This window comes from Lepus europaeus, chromosome 4, assembly GCF_033115175.1.
Source record: "Lepus europaeus isolate LE1 chromosome 4, mLepTim1.pri, whole genome shotgun sequence".
In the NCBI taxonomy this organism is placed as follows: domain Eukaryota; kingdom Metazoa; phylum Chordata; class Mammalia; order Lagomorpha; family Leporidae; genus Lepus; species Lepus europaeus.
Genome location: NC_084830.1, coordinates 90,318,250 through 90,345,182, shown reverse-complemented (window position 1 = coordinate 90,345,182; position 26,933 = coordinate 90,318,250). Strand labels below are relative to the sequence as shown.

The window sequence follows — 26,933 nt, the reverse complement described above, 5'->3', positions numbered from 1 at the left end:
GGAAGCAACAGAAGATATCTCAAGTCCCTGGGTTCCTGCACATGGGAGACCCAGATGAAGTTCTTGGCTCCTGGCTTTGACCTGGTCCAGTACTGACTGTTGCAGCCATTTGTGGAGTGAACCAGCAGATGGAAGATCTCTCTCTCTCTCTCTCTCTCTCTCTCTCTGCCTCTCTCTCTTTCACATAAAATAAATAAATCTTTTAATAAAGGCAACAGAGGGGCTGGCGCTATGGTGTAGCAGGTAAAGCCACTGCCTGCAGTGCTGGCATCCCATATGAGCACCAGTTCAAGTCCCAGCTGCTCCACTTCTGATCCAGCTCTCTGCTATGGCCTGGCAAAGCAGTAGAAGATGGCTCAAGTCCTTGGGCCCCTGCACCCATGTGGGAGACCTGGAAGAAGTTCTTGGCTGCTGACTTTATATCAGCCCAGCTCTGGCTATTGCAGCCATCTGGGGAGTGAACCAGCAGATAGAAGACCTCTCTCTCTCTCTGTCTCTGCTCTCTCTAACTCTCTACCTTTCAAATAAATAAATAAATCTTTAAAAATAAAAAAAGACAAAAGAAAGAAAGAAGAAAGGAAGAAAGAAAATTGGAAAAGCTATGGGGCAGCAAAAGAGGAGAGAGAACAAACATAAGAAAAGAAAGCTAAGGAAATTTCCCAGGGAATGCTTACATGCAAACAATGAAGGACACATATAATCAAATAAAACCAATAATAAATGGCCAGAAGGGTTAAGTGAACTCAAAATCCACAGATGTCCAACAGAAAGAGTGAACACACAAACACACACACACACACACCATATATATATATATATATATATATACACACACACACATAAATAAATATATATATATATATAAAATGGATCTAAGTTATTGCAACAAGATTGATTCACCAATTGAGACAACTGTAATACAATAATGTGCAATGTTGGAGAGAAAGAGGAGGACATATATGGGAACACTCTGTCCTTGTATATTTTTCTGTAAACCTAAAGCTGCTCTGTTAATAAAAATTTAGTAAACTTAAATCCAATTTTACAATCTAAACCTACTATTAACTTAGTGGAAGACTTGAATCTGCTCTGTTTCTCCATTTCTGTGATTTGTATAGAGTTCTAAATTTGCTAAATTTTCCTTATTTTCTCATGCATGGTTTCTTTGAGTCTCTATTTATGGTTGTTATGTAAAGCTTGCTTTTATTTAGTAATGACATCAATATTTCAAATGCTTTTATATTATAAACACTCCTAGTTTCTGTTCTGGTTTCCTTAGCTCTCTGATTGATCCAGTTATCAAACTCAGCCTTCACACTTTGTGATGCTGTGGCTTAGACCCTGGAAGCCACAATTCTGCTTTACCAGCTGGCTCCCCATTAGGCTCCACCAAATGCAGGAACTAGAGGCTGACGACAAGGATGGAAGAAGAAACTTTCTTCCATCTGCTTCCGGCTCTTGTGATCATCACCCCAGCAACACTTATTCACTCTGGCAGCAGTTCTTTCCCGTGGCAGCAGCTAAGTGTAGTTTGCAGTTTTTCCAGCTCTAGCAGAACAAGCCTTATCGCACACCCTCAGAGATACCAGAGCCAGCAAACTGGGCCCTTCCTCTCCTTGCTTCTTCCTCAGAGTTAAGAGACACCAACATCAGACCTCCCCAAAGTTCTAAATTTCACTTCAGGGGCAGGTGTTTGGCAAATCATTAGCCTTTTAGCCTGCAATTCATATCAGGGTACCTGGGTTTCAGTCTCAGTTCTATTCTGGATTCAAGCTTCCTGCTGGTGCACACCCTGGGAGACAGCACATGGTGGCTCAAATAGCTTGGTCCCTACAACCCACCTAGGAGACCCAGACTGAGTTCTCAGCTCCTGAATTCCACCTGGCCCAGGCCCAGCCATTGTGGGCATTTGTGAGTAAACAAGCAGACAGAAGTTCCCTCTATCTCTGTCACTCTTTCTATCTGTGTCTCAAATAAATAATAAAATTAAATTTCAGCTTCATTCAGCCACCCTTTCAAACATGCAAATTTCAGTGATCCTTGGTGTCAGCACTGTGACATAGTAGGTTGATCCAGCTCTCTGCTAATGTGCCTGGGAAAGCAACAGAAGACGGTCCAAGGGATCAAACCACTGCCACCCATTTGGGAGACCCAGGTGGAATTCTAGGCTCCTGGTTTCAGCCTGGCCCTACCTCAGCTACTGCAGTCATTTGGGGAACAAAAGAGCAGATAGAAAGACTTATATCTCTCTCCCTCTCCCTCTCCCTCTCCATCTCCCTCTCTCTCCATAACTGTGCCTTTCAAATAAATACATAATTTTTTTTAATTTCCATGATCCAACCTCTTCAGTAGTGTTATCTGTCTGCACTTGCTGCCTCTCTGATGCAACAGTCATTTTTTGTTATATTTTCAGAATAAAGCAAGTAAGCTAGCAAATTTATACCTAGTTAATAATTCTGCCAAGTTATCTGTTAAAACTTAAAAAGTTTAAATGGCCAGAGGGGTTGAGGGAAGCTCAGAGACAGTATACAAATGAAGAAACCAAAAGTCGTAAGGTGTTTTTTGTTTGTTTGTTTGTTTGTTTTTGGGGAGGTGCGTAGATTGGGGATTGTCTACAGTGATGAACTCTGCAGAGAAGTTTAAGGGAGTTTAAAATTTATAGACATCGGGGAAGTGTTATGATGCAGAGGGTTAAGCTGCCACTTGGCATGCCCGCATCCCATATAAAAATACTGGTTTAAGTACTGGCTATTATGCTTCCCATCCAACTCCCTACTAATGAGCTTGGGAAGCAGCAGATAATGGCTCAAGTAGTGAGTCCCTACCACCCTCACAAGAGGCACAGATGGAGTCCCTGACTTCTAGTTTTAGCCAGGCCTACCCCAGCTCTAGTGGCCATTTGGGGAATAAACCAGAAGATATAAAATTAATCCACCTCTCTCTCTTACTTTCTCTGTCGCTCCACCTTTTGAATAAACCTTAAAAAAATTTAACAGTACTTATAGACATTGTAAATGACTACTGAAAAGGTAAATTTACCAAACTCAAATATTAAACACAAGAAATATTCTAATAGAGCAAAATAAAAGTCATATTTACCAAAATATGAAGAAGAGCATGCTAAGGACACATAAAGGACAGAAATGTCAAGATAAATATAGTGATTTAGCAAATATTTGTGGAGAATATAAGTGGAAGTACCATGTAAGATACTAGGGATTAAAAAAGAAAAAAGGTGGACAATAATACTAAACATTTATCTGATAACTGTTAATTTCCTTAGTGGTGATAAACACATCAATATACATAAGTTGAACACGGAATATGACATGTATCCCTGCTCTGGTCCCCAAGCTAAATAGTTAGTGTTTCTGACCATTCTCCAAAATACTAAGTCTAGTAATAGGAAAAGCCCCAGCTGGTCAACCTTAGTATTCTATGGGGATTCACTGAATCAAATTTTGATATTTCAGTTTATTTTTTGAATTACAATTAATAGAGATTGCTATTTTATGATTTATTCTTTCTTACAGGCCTTCCAAAGAAGTAAACAAACTCTAATTTTTCCTCAGAAGAATGAAATCCATCTTATCTTGCAATTACCTTTCCATAAGCCTAATATTTGAAATCTCAGTGATTTTATATGATTCCATCAACCTAAATATTTCATCATTAGTCATTCATTATAGCTAATTATATTAAAAGAAAATAAAGACTAAAATAACAAAAATGGAATGCTTATGAGTCATCTAGAAAGGTAATACAATAGGAGGCTTTTTTTTTTTTTTTTTTTTGGACTGGCAGAGTTAGAAAGTGAGAGAGAGAGAGAGAGAGACATAAAGAAAGGTCTTCCTTCTGTTGGTTCACCCCCCCAAATGGCTGCTACAGCCTGCGCACTTCGCCGATCCAAAGCCAGGAGCCAAGTGCTTCCTCCTGGTCTCCCATGCGGGTGCAGGGCCCAAGAACTTGGGCCATCTTCTACTGCCTTCCAGGCCACAGCAGAGAGCTGGACTGGAAGAGGAGCAACTGGGACAGAATCCAGCACCCCAGCCAGGACTAGAACTCGGGATGCTGGCACTGCAGGCGGAAGATTAGCCTAGTGAGCCACGATGCCGGCTTGCTAGGAGGCTTTTTTAAGAAAAAATAACTGGGAACTGCATAGAAAAGAGTTAACATAATCTTGACACCGGTAGACTTTAGAGAGGCTTGCAATCAATGTGATACACCACATTAACAAACTGAAGAACAAAAATCATATGATTATCTCAATAGATGCAGAGAAAGCATTTGATATAAATTACAACATTCTATAATAAGGAAAGCCTTAAGCAAAATGGGTCTGCAAGGAACATTCCTCAATACAACTAAGGCAATACATGACAAACTCATGGCAAGCATCCTATTGAATAAGGAAAGCTGGAAGCATTCCCTCTCCGGAACTAGACAAGGATGCCCACTCTCACCATTGCTATTTAATATAGTCCTGGAAATTTTAGCTAGAGCCATTAGGCAAGAAAAAGAAATGAAAGAGATACAAATTAGAAAAGAGGAAACACTTCAAGACATTGGCATAGGCAAAGACTTCTTGGAAAAGACTCCAGAAGCATAAGCAATCAAAGCCAAAATTGACAAATGAGATTACATCAAACAGAGAAGGTTCTGCACTGCAAAAGAAACACTCAGCAAAATGAAGAGGCAACAGAATGAGAGAAAATATTTTCAAACTATGCAACTGATAAAAGATTAATCTCCAGAACATATAAACAGCTCTAGAAATTCAACAACAACAAAACAAATAATCCAGTAAAGAAATGGGCGAAGGACTTAAACAGGCATTTTTCAAGGAGGAAACTCAAATGGCCAACAGACACTTGTGAAAATGCTCAGGATTACTAGCCATCAGGGAAATGCAAATCAAAACCACAATGAGATTTGACCTCACTCCAGTTAGAATGGCTTTCATACAGAAATCAACAAACAATAAATGCTGGTGAGGATGGGGGTGGGGAAGAATCCTGATCCACTGCTGGTGGGAATGTAAACTGGTACAACCACTGTGGAAGACAGTACTGAGATATCTCAGAAATCTTTTTTTTTTTTTTTGACAGGCAGAGTGGACAGTGAGAGAGAAAGACAGGGAGAAAGGTCTTCCTTTTCTGTTAGTTCACCCCGCAATGGCCGCTGCGGCCGGCGCACTGCGGCCGGCGCACCGCACTGATCTGAAGCCAGGAGCCAGGTGTTTCTCCTGGTCTCCCATGCAGGTGCAGGGCCTAAGGACTTGGGCCATCCTCCACTGTACTCCCGGGCCGCAGCAGAGAGCTGGACTGGAAGAGGAGCAACTGGGACAGAATCTGGCACCCCAACCGGGACTAGAACCTGGTGTGCCAGCGCCACAGGCAGAGGATTAGCCTATTGAGCCACGGCCGGTGATAGCTGTATGATCTCACTCCTGGGAATTTACCCAAACCAAAAGAAATAAGTATATGAAAGAGTTATCTGTACTCCCGCATTCATTGCAGCACAATTCACAATAGCTAAGATATGGAATCAACCCAGATGTCTATCACAATTGATTGCATAAAGAAATTATGGTATATATACACTATGAAATATTACTCAGCTGTAAAAAAAACAAAAAAATTCTGTCTTGCAACAGGATGCTCACAACTGGAAACCATTATACTTAGTGAAATAAGCCAGTCCCAAAAAGACAAATATCATGTTTTCCCTGATCTGATGCAACTAACAGAATACCTGAAATGTAATATATTGCAGCAAAATAGACATTTTGAGAATGGATGATTGTTTATAGCCTTTGTCTCTTCCACTGAGGAATAATCTTTTGTTTCCTTTCTCTTCACACTATTTGCTGAACTTCTTTACCTTTTAGAGCAGGGTTAGGATGACTAAGTATACTGATAAGAGATCACTTTAAAAATTAAAAATGGGAATGAGGCCGTGGTGGGGAGGGTTGGAATGTGGGCGGGAGGGAGGGGATGTCTCACTATGTTCCTAAATCTGTGTATATGAGGGGCAAGCGCTGTGGCACAGTGGGTTAAAGCCCTGGCCTGAAGCGCTGGCATCCCATATAGGCACCGGTTCTAGTCCCAGCTGCTCTTCTTCTGATCCAGGTCTCTGTTGTGGCCTGGGAAAGCAGTGAAAGGTGGTCCAGGTCCTTGGGCCCCTGAACCCACATTGAGGAACTGGAGGAAGCTTCTGGCTCCTGGCTTCAGATCAGCGCAGCTCTGGACATTGCAGCCATCTGGGGTGAACCAGCAGATGGAAGACCTCTTTCTCTGTCTCTACCTCTCTCTTTAACTCAGTCTTTCAAATAATCTTCAAATAAATAAAATAAATATTTCAAAAGCATCTGTATATGTGAAATATATGAAAGTTGTATAACTAAATAAAATTTAAAAAAAAAAAAAGAAAGAGAGGCTTGCAAGGTTGGCTCTTGATTGGCTTCTGACAACTTCAGTGGTAAGTGGTTTCCTATACTGATACAAACTGTTCCCTAAATGATAAAGGCAGCTCACTGTACCTGAACAGTTTGTACAACATGGTTTATGCTAAATGCCTACTGCTATCGTTTGGATGTTTATGTTCCTTCAAAATTCCCACAATGAAATCCTAACCTCTATTGTGATAGCATGAGAGGGTGGAGCCTTTGGGAGGTGATCACATCATAAGGGTACAGTCTTCATGACTGAGATTAGTGTCCTTATGAAGAGGCCCAAGATAGACCCCTCGTTTTTCTATCACTTGTCATTATGTGAAAATATGGCCATCTATGGACCAGAAAGCAAGCCCTCAACAGACAGCAAATCTGCTACTGCCTTGATCTTGGATGTCCCAGCCTCCAGAACCGTGAGATAAATTCCCACTGCTTATAAGCCTCCCAGTCTACAGAAATCTGTTATAAACACTTATTTTCTTTTCAGGACTCTGATATTTTGGTATGTTACAGGCAGTGTGTGCCTACCTGAGTAACCACCAGTGAAATACCCAGGAGCTGAGTCTCTAATGAGTTTGCTGGACAGGAACCTCACACAAATGTTGCCACATTTAAATTGCTGGGGGAACATGCAATCTGTATGACCCATCTCACGGGAGGGAGGGGGTATAAAGAAGCCTCCAGATGAATTCTTCCAGATTTAGCCTGTGTCTTTATCCCTTACAATCCTGCTGTGCATCCTATTTCTTTATAATAACTCTCAGCCATGAGCATCACTCTCAGCTGAGTCCCATGAGTCTTTCTAATAAATCTCCTAACATAGTATGAACACAGCTAAGAATCCAGAATTTTTTATTGCCCATTCATAATGGCAACCAACAAAGGAAGGCATTTCATAGTTATTAATCAGAAGAGGAAAGTAATAAATAGCACTCTCTTTTCTTATAATGATGGTGAAAATGGCCATTTTAAAGTAAAATCTTCAACTCTGAGCCTTTAGATGACTATATCATGAATGACTTCTCTCAAAATCAAGAACTGAAGAATGAACAATGTATTTCTAAGGACAGGGAGAAAATAGAGCATTCTCACCAAGTGAGCCATTCAACATGAGAGACTGTGAGAAAATACTTTGCAACAAGGAAGCTGCACTATTTTGATCAAGGACATGATTTTCTTTAACATTTTATGATATGTGTACATCAAAATTTACTTTAAGATTTATTTATATATTTGAAAGTCAGAGTTACTGAAGGAGACTTTTCCATCCACTGGTTCACACCCCCTGATGGCTGCAATGGTGAAGCCAGGAGCTTCTTCCAGGTCTCCCAGATGGATAGCAGGGGCCCAAGCACTCGGGCCATATTCTGCTGCTTTTCCCAGGCCATTAGCAGAGAGCTGGATCAGAAGTAGAGCAGCCAGGAGTTGAACCAGCACCCATATAAGATGCTGGCATTGTAGGCACTGGCTTTACCCACTATGCCACAATACTGGCCTCAAAATTTACTTATTACAAAATTAGTCTATTATCTAATTCTTTTAATTTTTCATGAAATGACTATATATAAAAGGGTCTGCTGGACCCAGATAGAAAACTAAGATGCCCATTTCTCCTGGAATATTGAAGACTAAGCAGTAATAGACTGAAATATTTCAGATAAATACGAGAACAATTACTACCTTACTAAGTTGATAACTATTGAATAGTTTGTGACAATTAAGTCCAATTCCTAATAGCAGCCATTTGCAAAAGTAACCTACCCCAGAATAGTTCATGCAAAGGTCCACTGAGACATTCAGAATCTTTGGGTCCCTTTCACAGGGATATCCCTACACTAGAGTAGTACTATAGGAGTCTGACGGAGTCTAGCGACAATAGTATGAGATCATTCAATCAACTCTTGTTCTAAATTCTCATTCACTAAGCAATGCGTTCTTAACCTAGCTTCCTGTACAAATTTGCCAACAGAAAAATAATGCCCTCACTAAATGGTATTTGGGTTAAAAGCAGTTATATCTCTCATTAGGAAATAAGTTGGCTTTCAGGTAGTAAAATAGGATTTCCAGTATTTATTTAGGTGAGGACAGTGTTAGGTTGTTTATTTCGGTCAGTTTGTTAAACCTGAATAGGCAGAGGCATATCCTCAAAGTCTCTATACCTGCAAATGAAAACTCCACAAAGAATGAGCTAAATCATATGGCATTAGAAATAATGGTTTATCTGTTGAAATGTTTATATATACTAAACTGATTTTCTGTATATAAAGAGAATTGAAAATGAATCTTGATGTGAATGGAAGGGGAGAGCGAGTGGGAAAGGGGAGGGTTGCAGGTGGGAGGGAAGTTATGGGGGGGAAGCCATTGCGATCCATAAGCTGTACTTTGGAAATTTATATTCATTAAATAAAAGATAACAAAGAAAAAGAAATAATGATTTATTCTCACTTCTTTTCTGGGTACAACCTTTCCTCATGGATTTTGCCTGCATTAACCACAAAATACTTATGTAATTTCTTTATCTAAATACCTGGAATTTGTTCTGACCAGCAGTAAGTTCTTAGGAAGCTATAACCTCTTATAAAAGCATAGACCAAGCAAGGGAAGGGAAACATTCAGATTGATAGTTACTGACTTCTAAGAAGGTTAGCACAGTCCATTGTTAAACAGACATGAAAAAAATAGTACTTTACTGAGATGATTAAATGTATTAATTTCTTTGAAAATGTCAAGGGGAAATACTTTTCAATGTTATTCTACATTAAAAGTAAAGGGCACTCACCAGTTTACCCCATCTGCTTCCACCCAGGCAAAGCGGTACTCATTGACCCGGAGCATCAGCTGCAGACACCCAGCAACGCACTGCACGTATTGAGAACTCTATGCAAGAAGAAGTGCACACTTTTAAACTTGGAAAGCATTTAAAAAGTCACGCACACAAATGTCTAAATGAAAGGTCTGGTATTTTACTAGAATTTGTTAGCATGAGAACATCCAAAACCCCCTATCTTTTCAAAGGCTGATCTTCATGTTTGCTTTTTCCTCCGCCTCTTAAAAATGAAGATGATTTTGTCTCCTAAATTAAATCAACACAAATCAAGACTACTTAACACACATAGTTAGGAAAGGCATGGATAGTTATAACTTTGGTATAGTTTGATAAATAAGCATTCTGCCTTGCAACATTTCACGTACCTCTGAATAGAGGCAGTATATAGAAAGAATACCACTTGACATAAAAACACAAATATTAAAGAACAAAAAACCCTGACAGTGTCTGTTTTGAGACAGGCCTATATTTGTATGATCTCCGACTGGATCTAATATTCAGTTTCTTCTTCCTTCATGAGGACCACAATGTCAAGCACCCTGGAGGACATCATTGGGTTGAAGGGAAATGATTCTATTTAGCACACAGATAGATATATTAGAAAAACTCGATAAATGGTTGAACTTTAAAAAAAAAAAAAAAAAAAAAAAGACCTGGGAAGTCAGTGTTGGGCCAACTGGTTAAATAACTTGTTGGGACACCCATAAACCCTAGCAGAGTCCTGGCTCTGATCCCAATTCCAGCTTCCTGCTAATGTACAACCTGGGAGGCAGCAGATAATGGTTCAGGCATTTGGGTCTCTCTCATTCATATGGGAGACCTGAATTGAGTTCTTGGTTCTCAGCTTTGACCTGACCCAGCCTGGCTCTTTGGGCATTTGGAAACTGAACCAATAGATAGGAACTCTTTCTTTCTCTGTCTCTCTCTCTCCTCCCCCTCACCCCCATCCCTGCTCTCTGCCTCTCAAGTAAACAGAAAGAAAAATCTATATGGCATATAAAAAGTTAAATACTTGTAAAAGATAGCCTATGATTTTTAAAACTATAAGTTCAATGGCACCATCTCATAAAAACCATGTTTAAATCTGAAATTTATTAAAATAAACAGGATTCAGGGACAGCTTTGTGGTTTAAATCTGAAATTTATTAAAATAAACAGGATTCAGGGACAGCTTTGTGGCCCAGTGGGGTAAGCTGCCACCTGAGACGCCAGCATCCCATATGGGTGCTGATTCAAATTCCAGCTACTCCACTTCCAATACAGCTCCCTGATAATGTACCTGGGAAAGCAGCAGAGGACGGCCCTAGTGCTGGGGGCCTGTACCCATGTGGGAGACCTGGAAGAAGTTCCTGGTTTCAACCTGACCCAGCCCCAGCCATTACAGTCATTTAGGGATTAAACCAGCTGATGGAAATAGATCTCTCTCTCTTTCTCCTGCTTTCACTATAACTCTGCCTTTCAAATAAATAATAAATTAATCTTTTAAGAAAAAAAGCGGGCAATTGGACTTGCCCCAAATGGCGGAGTTAGAAATGTGCTAGGGGATTCCAATACAATCCCATCAAGGTGGCATGTACCAATGCCATCTCACTAGTCCAAGTGATCAATTTCAGTTCACAATTGATGACTCTGATAGGTCTAAGAGTCAAAGGGATCACACAAACAAGACTAGTGTCTGCTAATACTAACTGATAGAATCAAAAAGGGAGAGAACGATCCAACATGGGAAGCGGGATACACAGCAGACGCATAGAATGGCAGACGTCCTAAACAACACTCTGGCCTCAGAATCAGCCCTTAAGGCATTCAGGTCTGGCTGAAGAGCCCATGAGAGTATTGTAGGCATGGAAAGCCAAGACACCATGGAAAAGAAAAAAAAAAAAGAAGAAGAAGACCTAAATGAAAGATCTCTGCGAGTGAGATCCCAGTGGGAAGAATGGGGCCATCAAAGATGGAGGTACCTTTGTCCGAAGGGAGGAGAGAACTTCCACTTTGACTATGACCCTATCGGAATAAGATCAAAGTTGGCGAACTCTAAAGGCTTTCATAGCCTTGGCAACTCATGACTAGAGCCTAGGGAGATCACTGATGCCATAAACAAGAGTGTCAAATTGTTAAGTCAGCAACAGGAGTCACTGTGTACTTATATCTCATGTGGGATCTGTCCTTAATGTGTTGTCTAATGTGCAGTGATGCTATAACTAGTACTGAAACAGTATTTTTTTTTTTTGACAGGCAGAGTGGACAGTGAGAGAGAGAGACAGAGAGAAAGGTCTTCCTTTTGCCGTTGGTTCACCCTCCAATGGCCGCTGCGGTTGGCGCGCTGCGGCCGGCGCGCTGATCCGAAGGCAGGAGCCAGGTGCTTTTCCTGGTCTCCCATGGGGTGCAGGGCCCAAGGACTTGGGCCATCCTTCAATGTACTCCCTGGCCACAGCAGAGAGCTGGCCTGGAAGAGGGGCAACCGGGACAGGATTGGTGCCCTGACCGGGACTAGAACCCGGTGTGCCAGCGCCGCAAGGCGGAGGATTAGCCTAGTGAGCCGCAGCGCCGGCCTGAAACAGTATTTTTACACTTTGTGTTTCTGTGTGGGTGCAAACTGATGAAATCTTTACTAAGTATATGCAGAATCGATCTTCTGTATATAAAGATAATTGGAAATGAAAAAAAAAAAACCTGGTGTTAAATTGGAAATGGCATAGAAAATTAATTTTTATAGCGGCAAGATGGTGGAATAGGAAGGGAGCACATTCATAGTTTGGCAAGACACTGGTTAATAAAAGAGAAGATACTGCAGGGTCAAGGAAGAGTAGGGGAAGAAACAGCAGAGGAAACTCTTCTGGAACTAGTGATTCACAGTGGACCTGCGTGGAGAGCGTGGGAGCCCAAGTTCGGGACACCAGCGGCAGACTCAACGCACCAGCGCTGAAATGCGAGGTGAGCCGAACCTCAATAGCCCGAGACACCAGCGGGCAAGCGGAAAGAGGAGACTAGAGGGAACGAGGCTTGAAACTCCGTGGGGAAAAGTTCACCAGGCTAACAAGAAGAGAGAGAGGAAAAAAAAAAAAAAAGTGACCGATACGGACACGAGTTTCTCTCTCTCCGCTCACCCCTCAATGGCGAGCAAGACAAAGATCAGGCGCCATTTTGGACATACGTCATAAGCAGGGTGACCTCAGGTCTGCACCGGCCCTGAGCCTAGCAGAAAAACCTGACTCTGAGGGGAGGGGTGAAATAACTGGAGATTAGGATCTAACTTGGCAACCCAGTGGGAGACTGCAGGAGAATTGGAGCCCACATTGAGGGCAGCACAGATTCCCTGTGTGGTCCTTGGGAAAGAGCTTCCGATCTCTGGCTCCTGTGGGTATATCATTCGCCTGCTAACTACCTCCAATTACGTTCAGCTGTGTGGAATTACTTCACTTTTGAATCAAAAATAAAAATAAAAAAGAGAGAGATTTACCACGCCTAACCTGGGAGTGTCATCTTTGACACACCCTCAACCCTGAGGAACCAAACACAGCTCTCAGTCCACACTCATCTCAAGCCTCTAAGGCTCCACTTAAAGCAGACAGTCCACTTAATACAGTCATAGTGTAACAAGAAAAAACACCACCGTGAAGAAACCAAATATCTCCAACATGCCACACAACAAACGCAAAAACCGAGGTAACAAGAACAAGGAAGACACTATGACGCCCCCAAATGAAAAAGACACCCCAATTCAAGATTATGAAGATGATGAGATTGAAGAAATGCAAGAAGCAGATCTCAAAAAACTGATAAGAACATTAAGAAGTTCTCAAAAACAAATTCTTGAACTACAGAAATCCTTCATGGACAAGATAGAAAATCTCTCTCATGAAAATGAAATATTAAGGAGGAATCAAAATGAAATGAAACAACTAGTAGAACAAGAAACTGTGATAGTGACAGGAAACCACAATGAAATGAAGAATAAAACAGATCAAATGACAAACACATTAGAGAGCCTTAAAAACAGAATGGGCGCCGGCGCCGTAGCTCAACAGGCTAATCCTCCGCCTTGCGGCGCCGGCACACCGGGTTCTAGTCCCGGTCGGGGCACCGATCCTGTCCCGGTTGCCCCTCTTCCAGGCCAGCTCTCTGCGTGGCCAGGGAGTGCAGTGGAGGATGGCCCAGGTCCTTGGGTCCTGCACCCCATGGGAGACCAGGAGAAGCACCTGGCTCCTGCCATCGGAACAGCGCGGTGCGCCGGCCGCAGCGCGCTACCGCGGCGGCCATTGGAGGGTGAACCAACGGCAAAAGGAAGACCTTTCTCTCTGTCTCTCTCTCTCACTGTCCACTCTGCCTGTCAAAAAAAAAAAAAAAAAAAAAGAATGGGCGAAGCAGAAGAGAGAATATCAGACTTAGAAGATAGAGAACAGGAAAGGAAACAGGCAAACAAAAGAAAAGAAGAAGAAATTAGAAATCTAAAAAATATTGTCAGGAATCTACAGGATACTATTAAAAAACCTAACATTCGGGTTCTTGGAGTTCCTGAAGGCATGGAGAGGGAGAAAGGATTAGAAGGCATGTTCAGTGAGATACTAGCAGAAAATTTCCCAGGTTTGGAGAAGGACAGAGACATCCTAGTACAGGAAGCTTACAGAACCCCTAATAAACATGACCAAAAGAGATCCTCACCACGACACGTTGTAATCAAACTCACCACAGTGAAACATAAAGAAAAGATTCTAAAAGGTGCAAGAGAGAAACGTCAGATTACTCTTAGAGGATCTCCAATTAGATTCACAGCAGACTTCTCATCAGAAACCATACAAGCTAGAAGGGAATGGCGAGACATAGCCCAGGCACTAAGAGAGAAAAAAAGCCAGCCCAGAATATTATATCCTGCAAAGCTCTCATTTGTGAATGAAGGTGAAATTAAGACTTTTCATAGCAAACAGAAACTGAAAGAATTTGTTGCCACTCATCCTGCCCTGCAAAAGATGCTTAAAGATGTGTTACACACAGAAACACAGAAACATGAAACATGGTCACCAATATGAAAGAAGGTAAAGGAAGGAAACCTCACAGCAAAAAGATCACAGGAAGCTCAATTTCTCTTTGACATAGAATTAAACTCTGATGCTCTGTTAAAGCAATGTGTTAAAGTAATCTATTATGTTCTCTTGATGTCTGTTAAATTCTAATTGTTCAAAAACAGCTGAATTTTTATTAAGAGCTATGGGTTATTTAAATATGTGCTTATTTTCAAAGATTTGAATAATCACCTTATAATAATGATCAAATTGGGTCTATGTTATGTCATGATTTTAAGAAATCTTATTTCAACCAGATATTTTGGATTTTGAGCCTTCTTGGCATTCTTGACAGGCATTCAAAAAATCAAAGTGTCAAACAATCTGGACTCTAAAATTTCCAGTAAATCTTGGACTTTGGTTTTTCCAGTTTGGGCCCAACTGAAAAAAATCGAAGGACCTATGTCTCTCATCTTATAGAGACACCAACCAATCAGGCTATTTGGATTATATTAGAAGTACTGTCAAGATGTGATGTGGTACCAAACTTTATGTTTCTATAATGGAAAATGCTATTAATACAAATGTTTGAGAATTAAATGATTTTGTGTTACTAGACATGATAGTTATCTTAATGAGAAAGCCCCAGAGGTCTAAAGGGTTAAATACTTGTAAAATCCTACAGGTGCTTTCAAAAATACTGTGAAGTAAGCAAGTGCCTCTTGTTGGTTGATGAGTTTATAATTTTAAACATGGCAACTTAAAGTCTTTTGTCATCCACAGTTATATATGATGTGCTGCTCATAAAACTAAAGTGTTGTTGGTTCTGTGTTTAGCTGTCCTCCTATAGGTTCCTATGGACTTTTTCCAGCCACTACTATTGTATTCAGTACTTTGGGATGGCTCTGTAAACAGATGAAACCAATAATGTATTAACAGTACCAACTGAGAGAAAGTATGGTTAACTGAGGTTACTAAAAACAAAAAGCAACTCAAATCAATTGGCAATCTACAAAAAGAGTTAAAGATTTTAAAAGCTATTATTAAAATTGCTATATTGGTCTATTATGCTATGTTATATGTGTGTACATATTGTATGTCCACATGGGGAAATTTTATTAAGAGTTTTATTTTAAATGGCTTATAGATAAGATTGTCCATAAATTTAAGCTGCTAAAATCAATCAAAGATACATTTTAATTTGTGTGACCTGAATCTGTGTATCATATGTTTTAAACGTGTTGATAGAAAGAAACTAAAAACATTTTAGATGGTTGTGCTTAAGTTTACTGGTTAAACAAACTATACCATGTTAGATATTTAAGAGGTGTTTTCAAATACATGATTCTTAAAATTTATAGAAGGCATTGGACCTTCCGGTAAATGTTTTCTTAAGTTGTTATCTAATGGTTGAAACGGTTTGCTAAGTATTCATGTAATATTGCTATTGTCAGCAAGCGATCTAGGACTTGCTCCCTCATTTCTCTATTCTAAGCCCAACTTGTTCTTTCATTTCTCTATTCTCTTCAAGGTAGGAAACTAATTCTATTATGAAGGAATCTGTAGGACACACAATTTAATCTTTAGACCTTATAAAAGAGATGGCTAACATTTTTCTGTAATAGCATAGCCAAAATAAGAACTTAAATAATAATCTCATAGCTAGATTCACTTGTCCATCAGCGAAGTATACAGTAAGTAGAAAAAACCTCCCTTTCAGACCAAAGGGAAAGAAAGTTTTAAAGTGAGAATATAATTTTCCTCATGGGCATTGTCTACCTTAGAAAAACTACTACAGAACATGCCTGTGACTATAGACTTGTAGTTCAGGCCACCGAAGATTAGAGATGGGACTTGGGCACTCCCTTGACTTGCATCCTCTGGTCTGCTTTAACACAAACCAGGAGGAAAAGAAATCTAGGCATCAGAAGCAATGGGTGGCAGGCCTATTAATGGCTGATCTGTACAGTGATCTGCCCTCAAGGAGACCCAACAGGCCAGTCCACTGCAGTGGCTTTCAGTGTGGTAAGCCTGGGCTTCAGCAGAAGTCAGCTTGTGAAGAGCCCTGGCAGCTCTGCCAAGAGTTGGATCACTGGAAATGGACCTGCCCTGGAGTCGAAGGATGCCCAGGTCAGAGCCACAGATCTTATTGGCTCTAAGCTGAAAAGCCCTTCACTCAGCCCAACTTCCAAAGTGACCACTGCAGCTGAGGGGATGGTCAAGTAGGGTCAGCAACATTGCAGGCAGAACTGTAAATTTCTTGTTAGAGATGCCACCTGCCTTTACCTGGCCAGCTCTCCTCCCAGGCCAGCCAAGTAATGAAAGTCAACAGAGTGCCTTCCCCTAGGAGGTTCACACCTCCCTTAGGATATACCCCATGTGAAGAGATAGATAGGTCTGGGCCTCTTAACTTACAAGGCCTAAAGCCCACCAGATTATTATCAAGCCCCTTCTATCAGGTTCTATTTGCCTCTCAATCAGAAAAATTACTTGTAGCTTAGACAGCACCTTTCTTAGCTCCTCTAATAATGACTCTGTCCTTTGTTCTAGGCCCTGTCTAGCGCACTTGGGCCTCATTCCTTTGTAATCATAACCTCTACTCTACCACCAATGGCTCTACTCCCAACCTGTGTGTACTGATGGTCCTCTTCCCCACTTAATGCTGTATAATTGTTCAAACCTGGTAAATGCCACTCTTAGGATCATTGGTTACTATCCTCACTCTGTCTTTTATGACCTTGTCTAAATATGATCATTGTCGGTAAACTTGGAAGGCTTCCATAGCCTTGGCAACTCATGACGACAGCCTAGGATGGTTACTGGTGCCATAAACTAGAGTGTCAATTTGTTGGGTCAACAACAGGAGCCAATGTGCAGTTGCTCCTCATGCGGGATCTCTGTCCTTAATGTGCTGTACATTGTGATTTAATGCTATAACTAGTACTCAAACAGTATGTTTCACTTTGTGTTTCTATGTGGGTGCAAACTGTTGCAATCTTTATACTAAATTGATCTTCTGTATATAAAGAGAATTGAAAATGAAAAAAAAGAAAATTAATTTTTAAAAAATATCATGTAGGATCTCTGTTTTTAATATTCTGTACACTGTTATTTAATGCTATAACTAGTACTCCAACAGTATTTTTTCACTTTGTGTTGCTATGTGGGGGCAAACTGTTGAAATCTTTACTTAATATATACTGAACTGATCTTCGGTATATAAAGAGAATTGAAAATGAATCTTGATGTGAATGGAAGGGAAGAGGGAGCGGGAAAGGGGAGGGTTGTGGGTGGGAGGGAAGTTATGGGAGGGGGGAGCCAATGTAATTCATAAGCTGTACATTGGAAATTTATATTCATTAAATAAAAGTTTTTAATAAAAAAGAAAAGAAAAAAGAAAAAAAGCAGGGGCTGGTGCTATGGCACAGTGAGTTAATCCTCCGCCTGTGCCACTGGCACCACTAATGAGCGCCAGTTCTAGTCTCTGCTGGTCCTCTTCCAATCCAGCTCTCTACTGGGACCTGAGAGGGCAGTAGAAGATGGCCCAAGTGCTTGGTCCCCTGCACCCAAGTGGGAGACCCAGAGGAAGCTCCTGGATCCTGGCTTTGGATCAGTGCGGCTATGGCCATTGTGGCCATTTGGAGAATGAACCAGCGGATGGAAAACCTTTCTCTCTCTCTCTCTCTCTCTCTCTCTCTCTCTCCCTCTCCCTCTCCCTCTCCCTCTCCCTCTCCCTCTCCCTCTCCCTGTCTGTAACTCTTCCTCTCAAATAAGTAAATAATATCTTTTTTTTAAAAAAAAAAAGAAAATAAATAAATAAGAAATCATACCTAGGAAGTTTCCAGTCTGCATCCACTTTTCTAAATATTTACAGTGAGCTTTCTATCTTTAGTAAGTAGAGAGACAAAAGGAAACTTCAGACCCTAAACTTCATAAGGAACAGGCTGTTAAAAAAAGAAATTTTTTTTAGAAAAAAGAATCACAGATGTTACATAAAATCAGAAAGCTAATATATATGATGCCACTAAACTGTGTTCTAATTTTTGTTAATGTTAATTTATTTATTATCATCTATTCAAAAGCACAGAGAGAGAAAGAGATTGATCTTCCATCCACTGTTCACTCACCAAATGCCCTCAACAGCCAGGACTGAGCCAGGTTAAGCCACAAGCTGGGAACTCCATCTGGGTCTCCCCCATGAGTGACAGGGCCCATGTCCGTGAGCCATCACCTACTATCTTCCAGGGCATGCATTCGCAGAAATGTTGAATTGAAAGTGGAATAGCCAGAACTCAACACCAGCACTCTAATATGGGTTGCAGGCATACAAAGTAGCAACTCAATTCACTATAACACCTATCTTGTGTTCTAATTTAAATAACATATAAAATTTAAAACTTCAAAGAAACTGCAAGCACTGAAACATAGAAACAGAATAATACAAATGCACCTGTTGTGACAGACATTATTAAGAAAAGATTATCTTGGCCAGCGCCACGGTTCACTTGGCTAATCCTCCGCCTGCAGCGCTGGCACACTGGGTTCTAGTCCCGGTTGGGGCACCGGATTCTGTCCCAGTTGCTCCTCTTCCAGTCCAGCTCTCTGCTGTGGCCCAGGAGGGCAGTGGAGGATGGCCCAAGTGCTTGGGCCCTGCACCCGCATGGGAGACCAGGAGGAGGCACCTGGCTCCTGGCTTTGGATCAGCGCAGTGTCCTGCCCATACTGGCCATTTGGGGGGTGAACCAACGGAAGGAAGACCTTTCTTTCTGTCTCTCTCTCTCTCTCTCTCTCACTGTCTAACTCTGCCTGTCAAAAATAAAAAATAAAAATAAAAGATAAAGAAAAGATTATCTTATGTTCCACCTAGAAAGTAGTGAACACAGTTTATACAATATATCCAGGAACATAATTTTCCTGACAACTCAAAACATTAACAGAAATTAACAACAAAAAAGAATATTTTGAGTTTTAAAATAATATTTCATAATGGGAAAAAATTTATTTTTCCAATTACATCAGCAGGTAGCAACCTTGACTGAAGGAGATGAATTTCAACTTTCTTATCTAGAGAGATAACCTAAGCAAAGTTTCTAGACTGAATGAATTTGATAAAGGCAACCTGGGCATTCCCTCATCTTCCACTTAGCATCAATTCCTTCTCAACACAAAATTTGTTCTTTCTCCTTCTTTCTTGTGTCCATTCACCATATTATATGGAAATACATAACACACTACAAATACAGATTTTTCGTTATTTATGGCTTGAGCATTCACATTATAAACAAGCATATAAAAGGTGCTGGTCCCAGGCCAGGCAGTACCCTGTCCTGTCGAACACTACAAGGCAGTTCCCACATCATTCCAGATATGCTTTTCAAAGTACAGAGTGACAACAGCACTGCTAAATGACTGAATTCTTGCTTTCAATTGAACAAAATAGAATGCATCATTTGTCATCACTTAAATTCTCTCACTACTCTTGTAAAAATTATTCAATTTTTTTTCAAAGAAAATAATCAACTTTGGATCAATCCAACCAGTCACCATCTCTAATGCTACACAGGGAAAATTCAATAGCTCTGGAGAAAACTCATAAAACCATGCAAAGCCACAAACACCTGGGTCTCTGCTGTTTCTTCCAGTTCCCAGAATCCTTGCACACATTCACTACTCTTCTCCTGTCCTGCTGCTTTCTCTCACTCTCAGCAGGTAAGAGAAAAACAGCCTACTTGCTAGTGGTTCACTCAACTACCATTACCTCACCCTCAACCTGATCTACCTTTCCAGCCACTCTTACCTGCCTGTCACCTAGGAGAGACAGTTGACCTTCCTCCTGTCCCAAAACCCAGACCCATAGCAGGGTCTGTGCCCCCTTACACCCACACAACACAATTGGCCCCTCTCCCCAGGCTCACACTTTTCATCCCTTACACTTCCTAGGATAGATAGCCTAAGCAAATCTGAATCCCTAGATGAGACCATTAATTGGACTCTTGGACTCCATGCTTCTTCCTTATACACAATGCCACATATTTACTGAAAGAATACATTCCACAATTACTTGTTCATGCTGTTCTCTCAGAGAGAATACAACCCTCTGAAGCAGGACTCACGCCTGCTGAGATCAGTGTTAATCTTTCAGCATGATGCACTGTAACTAGAAGACACTCAATAATTATTTCTTGAATGAACAAGCAAAAGTGCAAATTAACTCTATATCTTACACTAATTCCAAATGAACAATATTCTAATACATACAGTTTAAAGGTCTAAAAGTTTAAAAATTTGACCAAAATTTCTATACTTGGAATAATTAATAGCACAGAAATAATAAACAATGTAGCATTATCATAATCTTGGGGTTGTAATAGAAGTCAGCTCTATGTTTGAGCTAGTGCTCTTTGTACTGTGCCAATATCCTGGCACATCCTAAGCACTTGCCAAAAAATGCACTTTCTATGCAGCAAACTTCAATGGCAAAGAAAAACCCTATTTTTACCTGTGAGCACACTTAACTGTAACTATATTACATGATAATATCATAGGGGAAATAGCAACTGACAGGATTCACCTGTCTGGTGAATATCATCTTTAAAAGCCATAATCTGAAGAATTATAGAGCAATTCATAAATGAGAAATTAAAAAATAAGTATGCAACAAAAGATAAACATGAAGCATGAGTGATATTGTACCAAAGTAAATTTAATGTTATAAGAATGTTCACACTATTTCATATTTTTCTTTATATTTGTATGGTAGAATGTGCAAAATACATTTAAAAAGCAAAGATGGTCTTCACATCTACATTTTGGAGTTGTAAGCACTTGAGAAAACAAGCTACTGCATAAAAAATATCTGTTTTACAGTGAAAATTGCAATACTCTGCTATCAGTGGAGCACAAACATGAACTTTTTTGTAAAACACATTAAGTGAAAATAAGTTTGAGAAACTAGTTTTAGATAAAATGGTAGGAAATTGTTAATGGTCCCAGAAATATCAAGTAGGTTTCATGCCTATGAAAAGATTCATCTGTAGAACAAGTGAATCTGTATACATGTATATGTGTAATTCTTCTTATACTACAGAATCATTTACTTAAAAAAATAACACAGGACAAAATCAGGTGTCAATAAGGACATAGAACAAACGGGATTCTCATACTTTGTTAAGAGCAACATAAATTGGTTTAGAAAAATAACTGCCAATATCTATTAAAACTAAACTTACATATATCCTATTACCCAGCAATTCCACTCTAGAATTATGCATTCCACACATAACTGTATACCACTGCCCCAAAAGACATGCACAAGAATGTTCAGAGCAGTGTTATTCACAATAGCCAAAAACTAGAACCCAGTAAGAGAATGGATTATACCTGTATTCATTTATAGTAGAATAACACACATCAATGAAAAAGAATTACCACTGAATATAAAATGAGTTAACATCATAGATAAAATAGCAAGCAAACAAATCAAGAAACATTAAGAATTCATACTGTATATGATTCCATTAATACAGAGTTTACAGATTGATACTGTAGATAACACTATTAGAGTTCATAATAATGAAACATTTATAAATGCTGAAATGAAAAAAAAAGGATCAAGTAAGATGAACCATAAGGGATAAATTCATCTTGGTGAACATTTAACATGTGTGCATTTTTCTTTATGTAGGTTACGACATAATACGAAAAAAAGGAAGACAAGAGAAAGAAGAGGAGGGGAAGGACAGAACACTAGAACCAGCAATCAGAAGTTCTGCCACATTATCTTGAACAAATCATTTAAACCCTTCAAAGTTGTTGATTCATCAAAAAAGGAAAATAATTTCCACCCAATCAACCTAAAATTTCTTTTAGAAAATCTGCTATGAAATCAAAATCAGTTACTATAAAACATTAAATAATTGTAAAGTAAACTATTATTATCTGATATTCAGGTACTAAAATGTACATAGCAAGAATGATGTTAAAGTTGACTTACTAAAACCCCCTCCAGTTGGGGCCGGCGTTGTGCCTTAGCAGGTAAAGCCATCACCTGCAGTGCCGGCATCCCATATGGGTGCCGGTTCAAGGCCCGGCTGCTCCACTTCCAATCCAGCTCTCTGCTATGGCCTGGGAAAGCAGTAGAAGATGGCCCAAGTCCTTAGGTCTCTGCACCCATGTGGGAGACCTGAAAGATGCTCCTGGCTCCTGGCTTCAGATCAGCACCTCCAATTGGGAAGTGAACCAGCAGATGGAAGTTCGGTATCTCTCTCTCTCTCTCTGCCTCTCAGTGTAACTCTGACTTTCAAGTAAATAAGTAAATCTTTAAAATAAAAACCCTCTAGTCAATAAGCATAAAATACTTAGATTAAATTAAGGTAGTCTCATAAAGAGATATTTCACTATTTACAAGTTTATAAATAAATCTTCAACTACACTCTTAATCTTATTTGGGACCTTACTATAGGTAAAATGATTTTTTGTGGTTTTTTTTTTTTCTCATTTTGTTTTTTAAGATTCATTTCATGTGTTTGAAAGGCAGGTTAGAGTGAGAGGGAGAGACATATAAAAAGGTCTTCCATTGGCTGATTCACTCCCCAAACGGCTGCAATGGCAAGGGCTGGGCCAGGCCAAAGCCAGGAGTCAGGAGCCCCAACTAGGTCTCTGACATGGGTGGAAGGGGCTCAAGCACCTGAGCCATCCCCCACTGCTCGTCCAGGTGCACTAGCACATAGCTGGATCACAAGTGGCACAGTTTGGACTGGAAGCTGTGCACACCTGGGATGCCGGCATCACAGGCAGTGGCCCTACCCATTATGTCACAATGCCAGCTCAGGGATTATCAATGTAACTAAGAAAACATGATTTACTATATAAATTATTGCTGTGTGTACAACTTCCAAGAACATACTTAAGATATAGTATTACTACTATTGTTTATGGTGCTGTATTTGAAAATGGCATGTAAAAAGAAACTCTGATACTCAAATACTTAATCATTTAACTTTATTTTGAGTTGCTAAAATATACCTCCAGGCAATCCTTCCAAAATCTGATCAGAAAAACCAAACTCATAGATTCTTATCTTTCCTGCGGTCTCTTAACATTCTCCCATGCACATATTTTAAAGATTCATAATATATGAAAAATATTAACTTTGTGATAAAAAGACAATGAAAAACCATCAAAAACTGCTTTAGGTGAGTAACAATGCTCCTGAAATACACACAAAAAGACATGTACAGGTGATTCTTCCCAATACTTATCTGCCATGAATACATTCCAAGACCGCCACTGAATTCTAGAAACTGTAGAATAGTACTGAACACTAAATGTCTTATTTTTTCCCTTGTGTGTATACATATCTATATAGTTTATAAACTAGGCACACCAAATCATGGACAACTATAACAAATCATAAAATAGAACAATTATAATAATAGGCTATAATTAAATCTATTTTTAAATTTTATGAGTTATTTCTGGTATTTTCCATGTAATGTTTTGGGATCTCAGTAGACTATGGGTAAATGAAATCATGGAAGGTAAAACCATGAATAAGCAGAGGGGAACGACTGTAACTGACTGAGTTACACTGAGTCCCCACACACTTCACAACTCACAGCTACAGCACACTACCATTAAGCAACAGGTCTTCTGTGTTACGTGAGTTTCTCACAGCCAGTTGATTTCTGCTGCTAGGTATCACTTTCTTTTTAAGACTTATTTTATTGAAGAAGTTACAGAAGGAGAGGGAGAGATACACAGAGCAAGAGAGATAGTCTATCCACTGGTTCACTCCCTAAATGGCCACAATGGTTGGGGTTGGCCCAGGCCAAAGCCAGGAGCCAGGAGCTTCATCCAGGTCTCCCTTGTAAGTGCAGGTTCCCACGCATTTGGGCCATCCTCAGCTGCTTTCCCAGGTAAATTAGCAGGGAGCTGGATTGGAAGTGGAACAGCTTAGAATCACTGGTGGCCATATGGGATGCTGGCATTGCAAGAGGGTATTTATCCCAATGCAACACAACTCTGGTTCCTGGGTAGCACTTTTGATGGATTTATCAACAAACAGTAAGCACTAAACCCAGGGAGTACTCCCCTCTTCTGCAAAATGGCCAAATGTCACATCAGTGCAGCATTCAATTAAAAACAAAGCCAAAGTGACAAGACCAAAAAAAAAAAAAAAAACACACACACCTCTACTAGCAAGGACATTAGAACTGCCACAGAAAACAACTTTAAGGAATCTGGTCAAAAGTCAAAAACAAATATTTTCTCCTCATTTAAAATGCTGTTAGGTTTAGCTTTGCTAAAACATGGATGAATCTCAAAAAAAAAAAAAAAAACCATTATGTTAAGCAAAAGAAATCAGGCACACAAGGCCCTGTATATGATTTTGTTTACATGAAAAAGGCAAATCCCAAGACAGAAAGTAGATATGTGGTTGCCAGGGGTTGGGAGGAGAGTAGAAATGGGAAAGACTATTCATGTGTACAGGATTTGGTTTCTTTTTTTTTTTTTTTTTTGAAGTGCTAAAAATGTTACAAAGTTAGACTATGGCAATGGTTGCACAGCTCCACAGATACACTAAGGTCCACCTACCTGCAAATCGATGAATTTCATGGTATGTAAAATCTACTTCAATAAAGCTGCTTTTAAAAATCCTTAACTAAAATTGAAAATTTACTTTCTTGCTCTCACTAGCCACATTTCCAAGTGCTCCAGAGACATACGAGGCTACCATAGAGGATAATGTGGATACACAGAACCTTTCTATCATCACAAGTCTAAAGAACAGAGCTGCTCCAGAAACATTAAGAGGCAAGATCAAAGGAGAACATACAACTTCATCGAGTCACTTATTACCTGTGAAACAATGTCCATCACGCAATACTAAATGCTAGACTGGGATCTGTAACAACAGGAGCTAGAGAACAGGTTACAGTCAAATTAAGGAGCAAGAGGTCACCTTGCTCTCCTCCAAACACCTATAAATGAAGGTGGGCACAGGAAAAAGGGAAACAAAGAAACAAGCAAAAAAATTCCCAGATCCTTTCTAAATTTTCCAAAGGTCAGAGATCACAGCATCCTCTTATCAGGACATCAGCACAACAATCTACTTCCCAGGCAGGGCTGCTCCCTCAGAAGAGATGATTTATAATTCACTTTCAAGAGCCAGTAAAGAACTGAACAGGCTGTTTAAGGTAACTACCTGTAATTTGATGTTATCTATTATTTTCACAACTAGATAAAGACAATGCATTTTGAGGAAGTCCCATTTATGTAATGTCATTTAAATAAAAATGTTTGTAATGATCCACTGATAAATCATGATAATACTTCTGTGACTATTTTAAAAAGACTGAACTGTGTTCATTTTGCAGTTCATAATGCAAAATTTTGTTCTATACTGCCATCAAGTGGCAATATTATGGAATGCAGTTTGTGTTTGTCTCCATTCTGAAAACCTGAGGGGATTTTAAGATATGATATGGATACATTAAAAAATCTGAGTGGACATTCTGATTTGAGAGATGCATTAAAGACCCAATTCCAGTCCAGTTGCTTTGAAAGTAGTTCTCTTAGGGAGGAACCCATTTCGTTGCAGTTCTGCCATTCATTTGTTATATGACTTAGGCACACTGGTACGCTTTTCTGCTTGGCCCCATGGCTCAGCCACAAAGTGTGGCTAATAGTATGACCAACGAAAAAGACAGCAAGTGGATCTTCAAGGGTATGTAAATGTCAAATAAGTAAAACAGAGCCATGTATATAGTAGGTGCTCAATAAGTAGTACCTACTAGACTAAGAGTCCCCTTTTAAAACACAGGTATCAAAGGAAGAGGTGACACCTTTCTCAGTCCACTTATTGAGGCCTTCTTTCCAAGTGACAGTCATTTGAAAAAGTGAGAGTCTTCAGGAAGCGTCAGAAAATGTTCAGGTTTGAAGGGTACTCAAGAGAAGAGAGAAATCAAAAGCCGTTTTTTCCATTCTCACAATTATACCCACTAATTCCATTTGGGACATATGTGTATGAATCTACTGATAAAGCACTTTGACTAACGCATTGCCAGTCCAGCTTATCAGTTTTGTTTTGTCAGTACACTGGAGAAAGAAGAGCAAAATCAGAATGTACTATCTGCAGAGCTTATACCTTCTCATCTTAAGCTCTAATAACTTACCAACACTGTAACAACCACCTAGGCAAGTTTGTAAGACAATCCTGAAAGTATCTGTTTTTAAAAATCCACCAATATGTATAAAATACAAAAATTGAACAATTTTTCAAAAATTTCAAACTGGTAATAATTCAAGGCACATGAGATAAAGATTCCCAAGTGAAACCCCGCCTATGACCAAATAATTAGACTCCCTACCTACTACTTCTCCCCACTCTGGCTCTAAGATGGCTTCTTTAGTTAACAGCTTCCTCTGATTCCACTTTCGAAGATTCATTTCCATTTCTATCAACCTACACCCCAAGACAATCCCAGCTGTTAGCCCTGAAAACAGATTCTTAGGGCATGCATTTGGTGCAGCAGCTATGAGGCTGCTTGGGATGCCTGTATCCCACATCAGAGTGTCAGATATAGCTCCTCCATTTCCAATTCAGCTTCCTGTTAATGTGCACCCTGGGTGATAGCTCAAGTAGTTGGGT

General features: G+C 39.9%; 1 protein-coding gene across 2 annotated transcripts in view; it reads right to left on the bottom strand.

Annotated features, from left to right (window-relative positions):
* The window catches only part of ATP6V1H (ATPase H+ transporting V1 subunit H), a 113,997-nt gene that overhangs the window by 63,321 nt on the left and 23,743 nt on the right, over positions 1 to 26,933 (bottom strand). For both annotated transcript variants that reach the window (XM_062189589.1, XM_062189588.1), the window contains one exon: positions 9,234 to 9,331. In XM_062189589.1, coding sequence (XP_062045573.1) covers positions 9,234 to 9,331 — 98 coding nt within the window. The remainder of the gene's footprint in view (positions 1 to 9,233; positions 9,332 to 26,933) is intronic.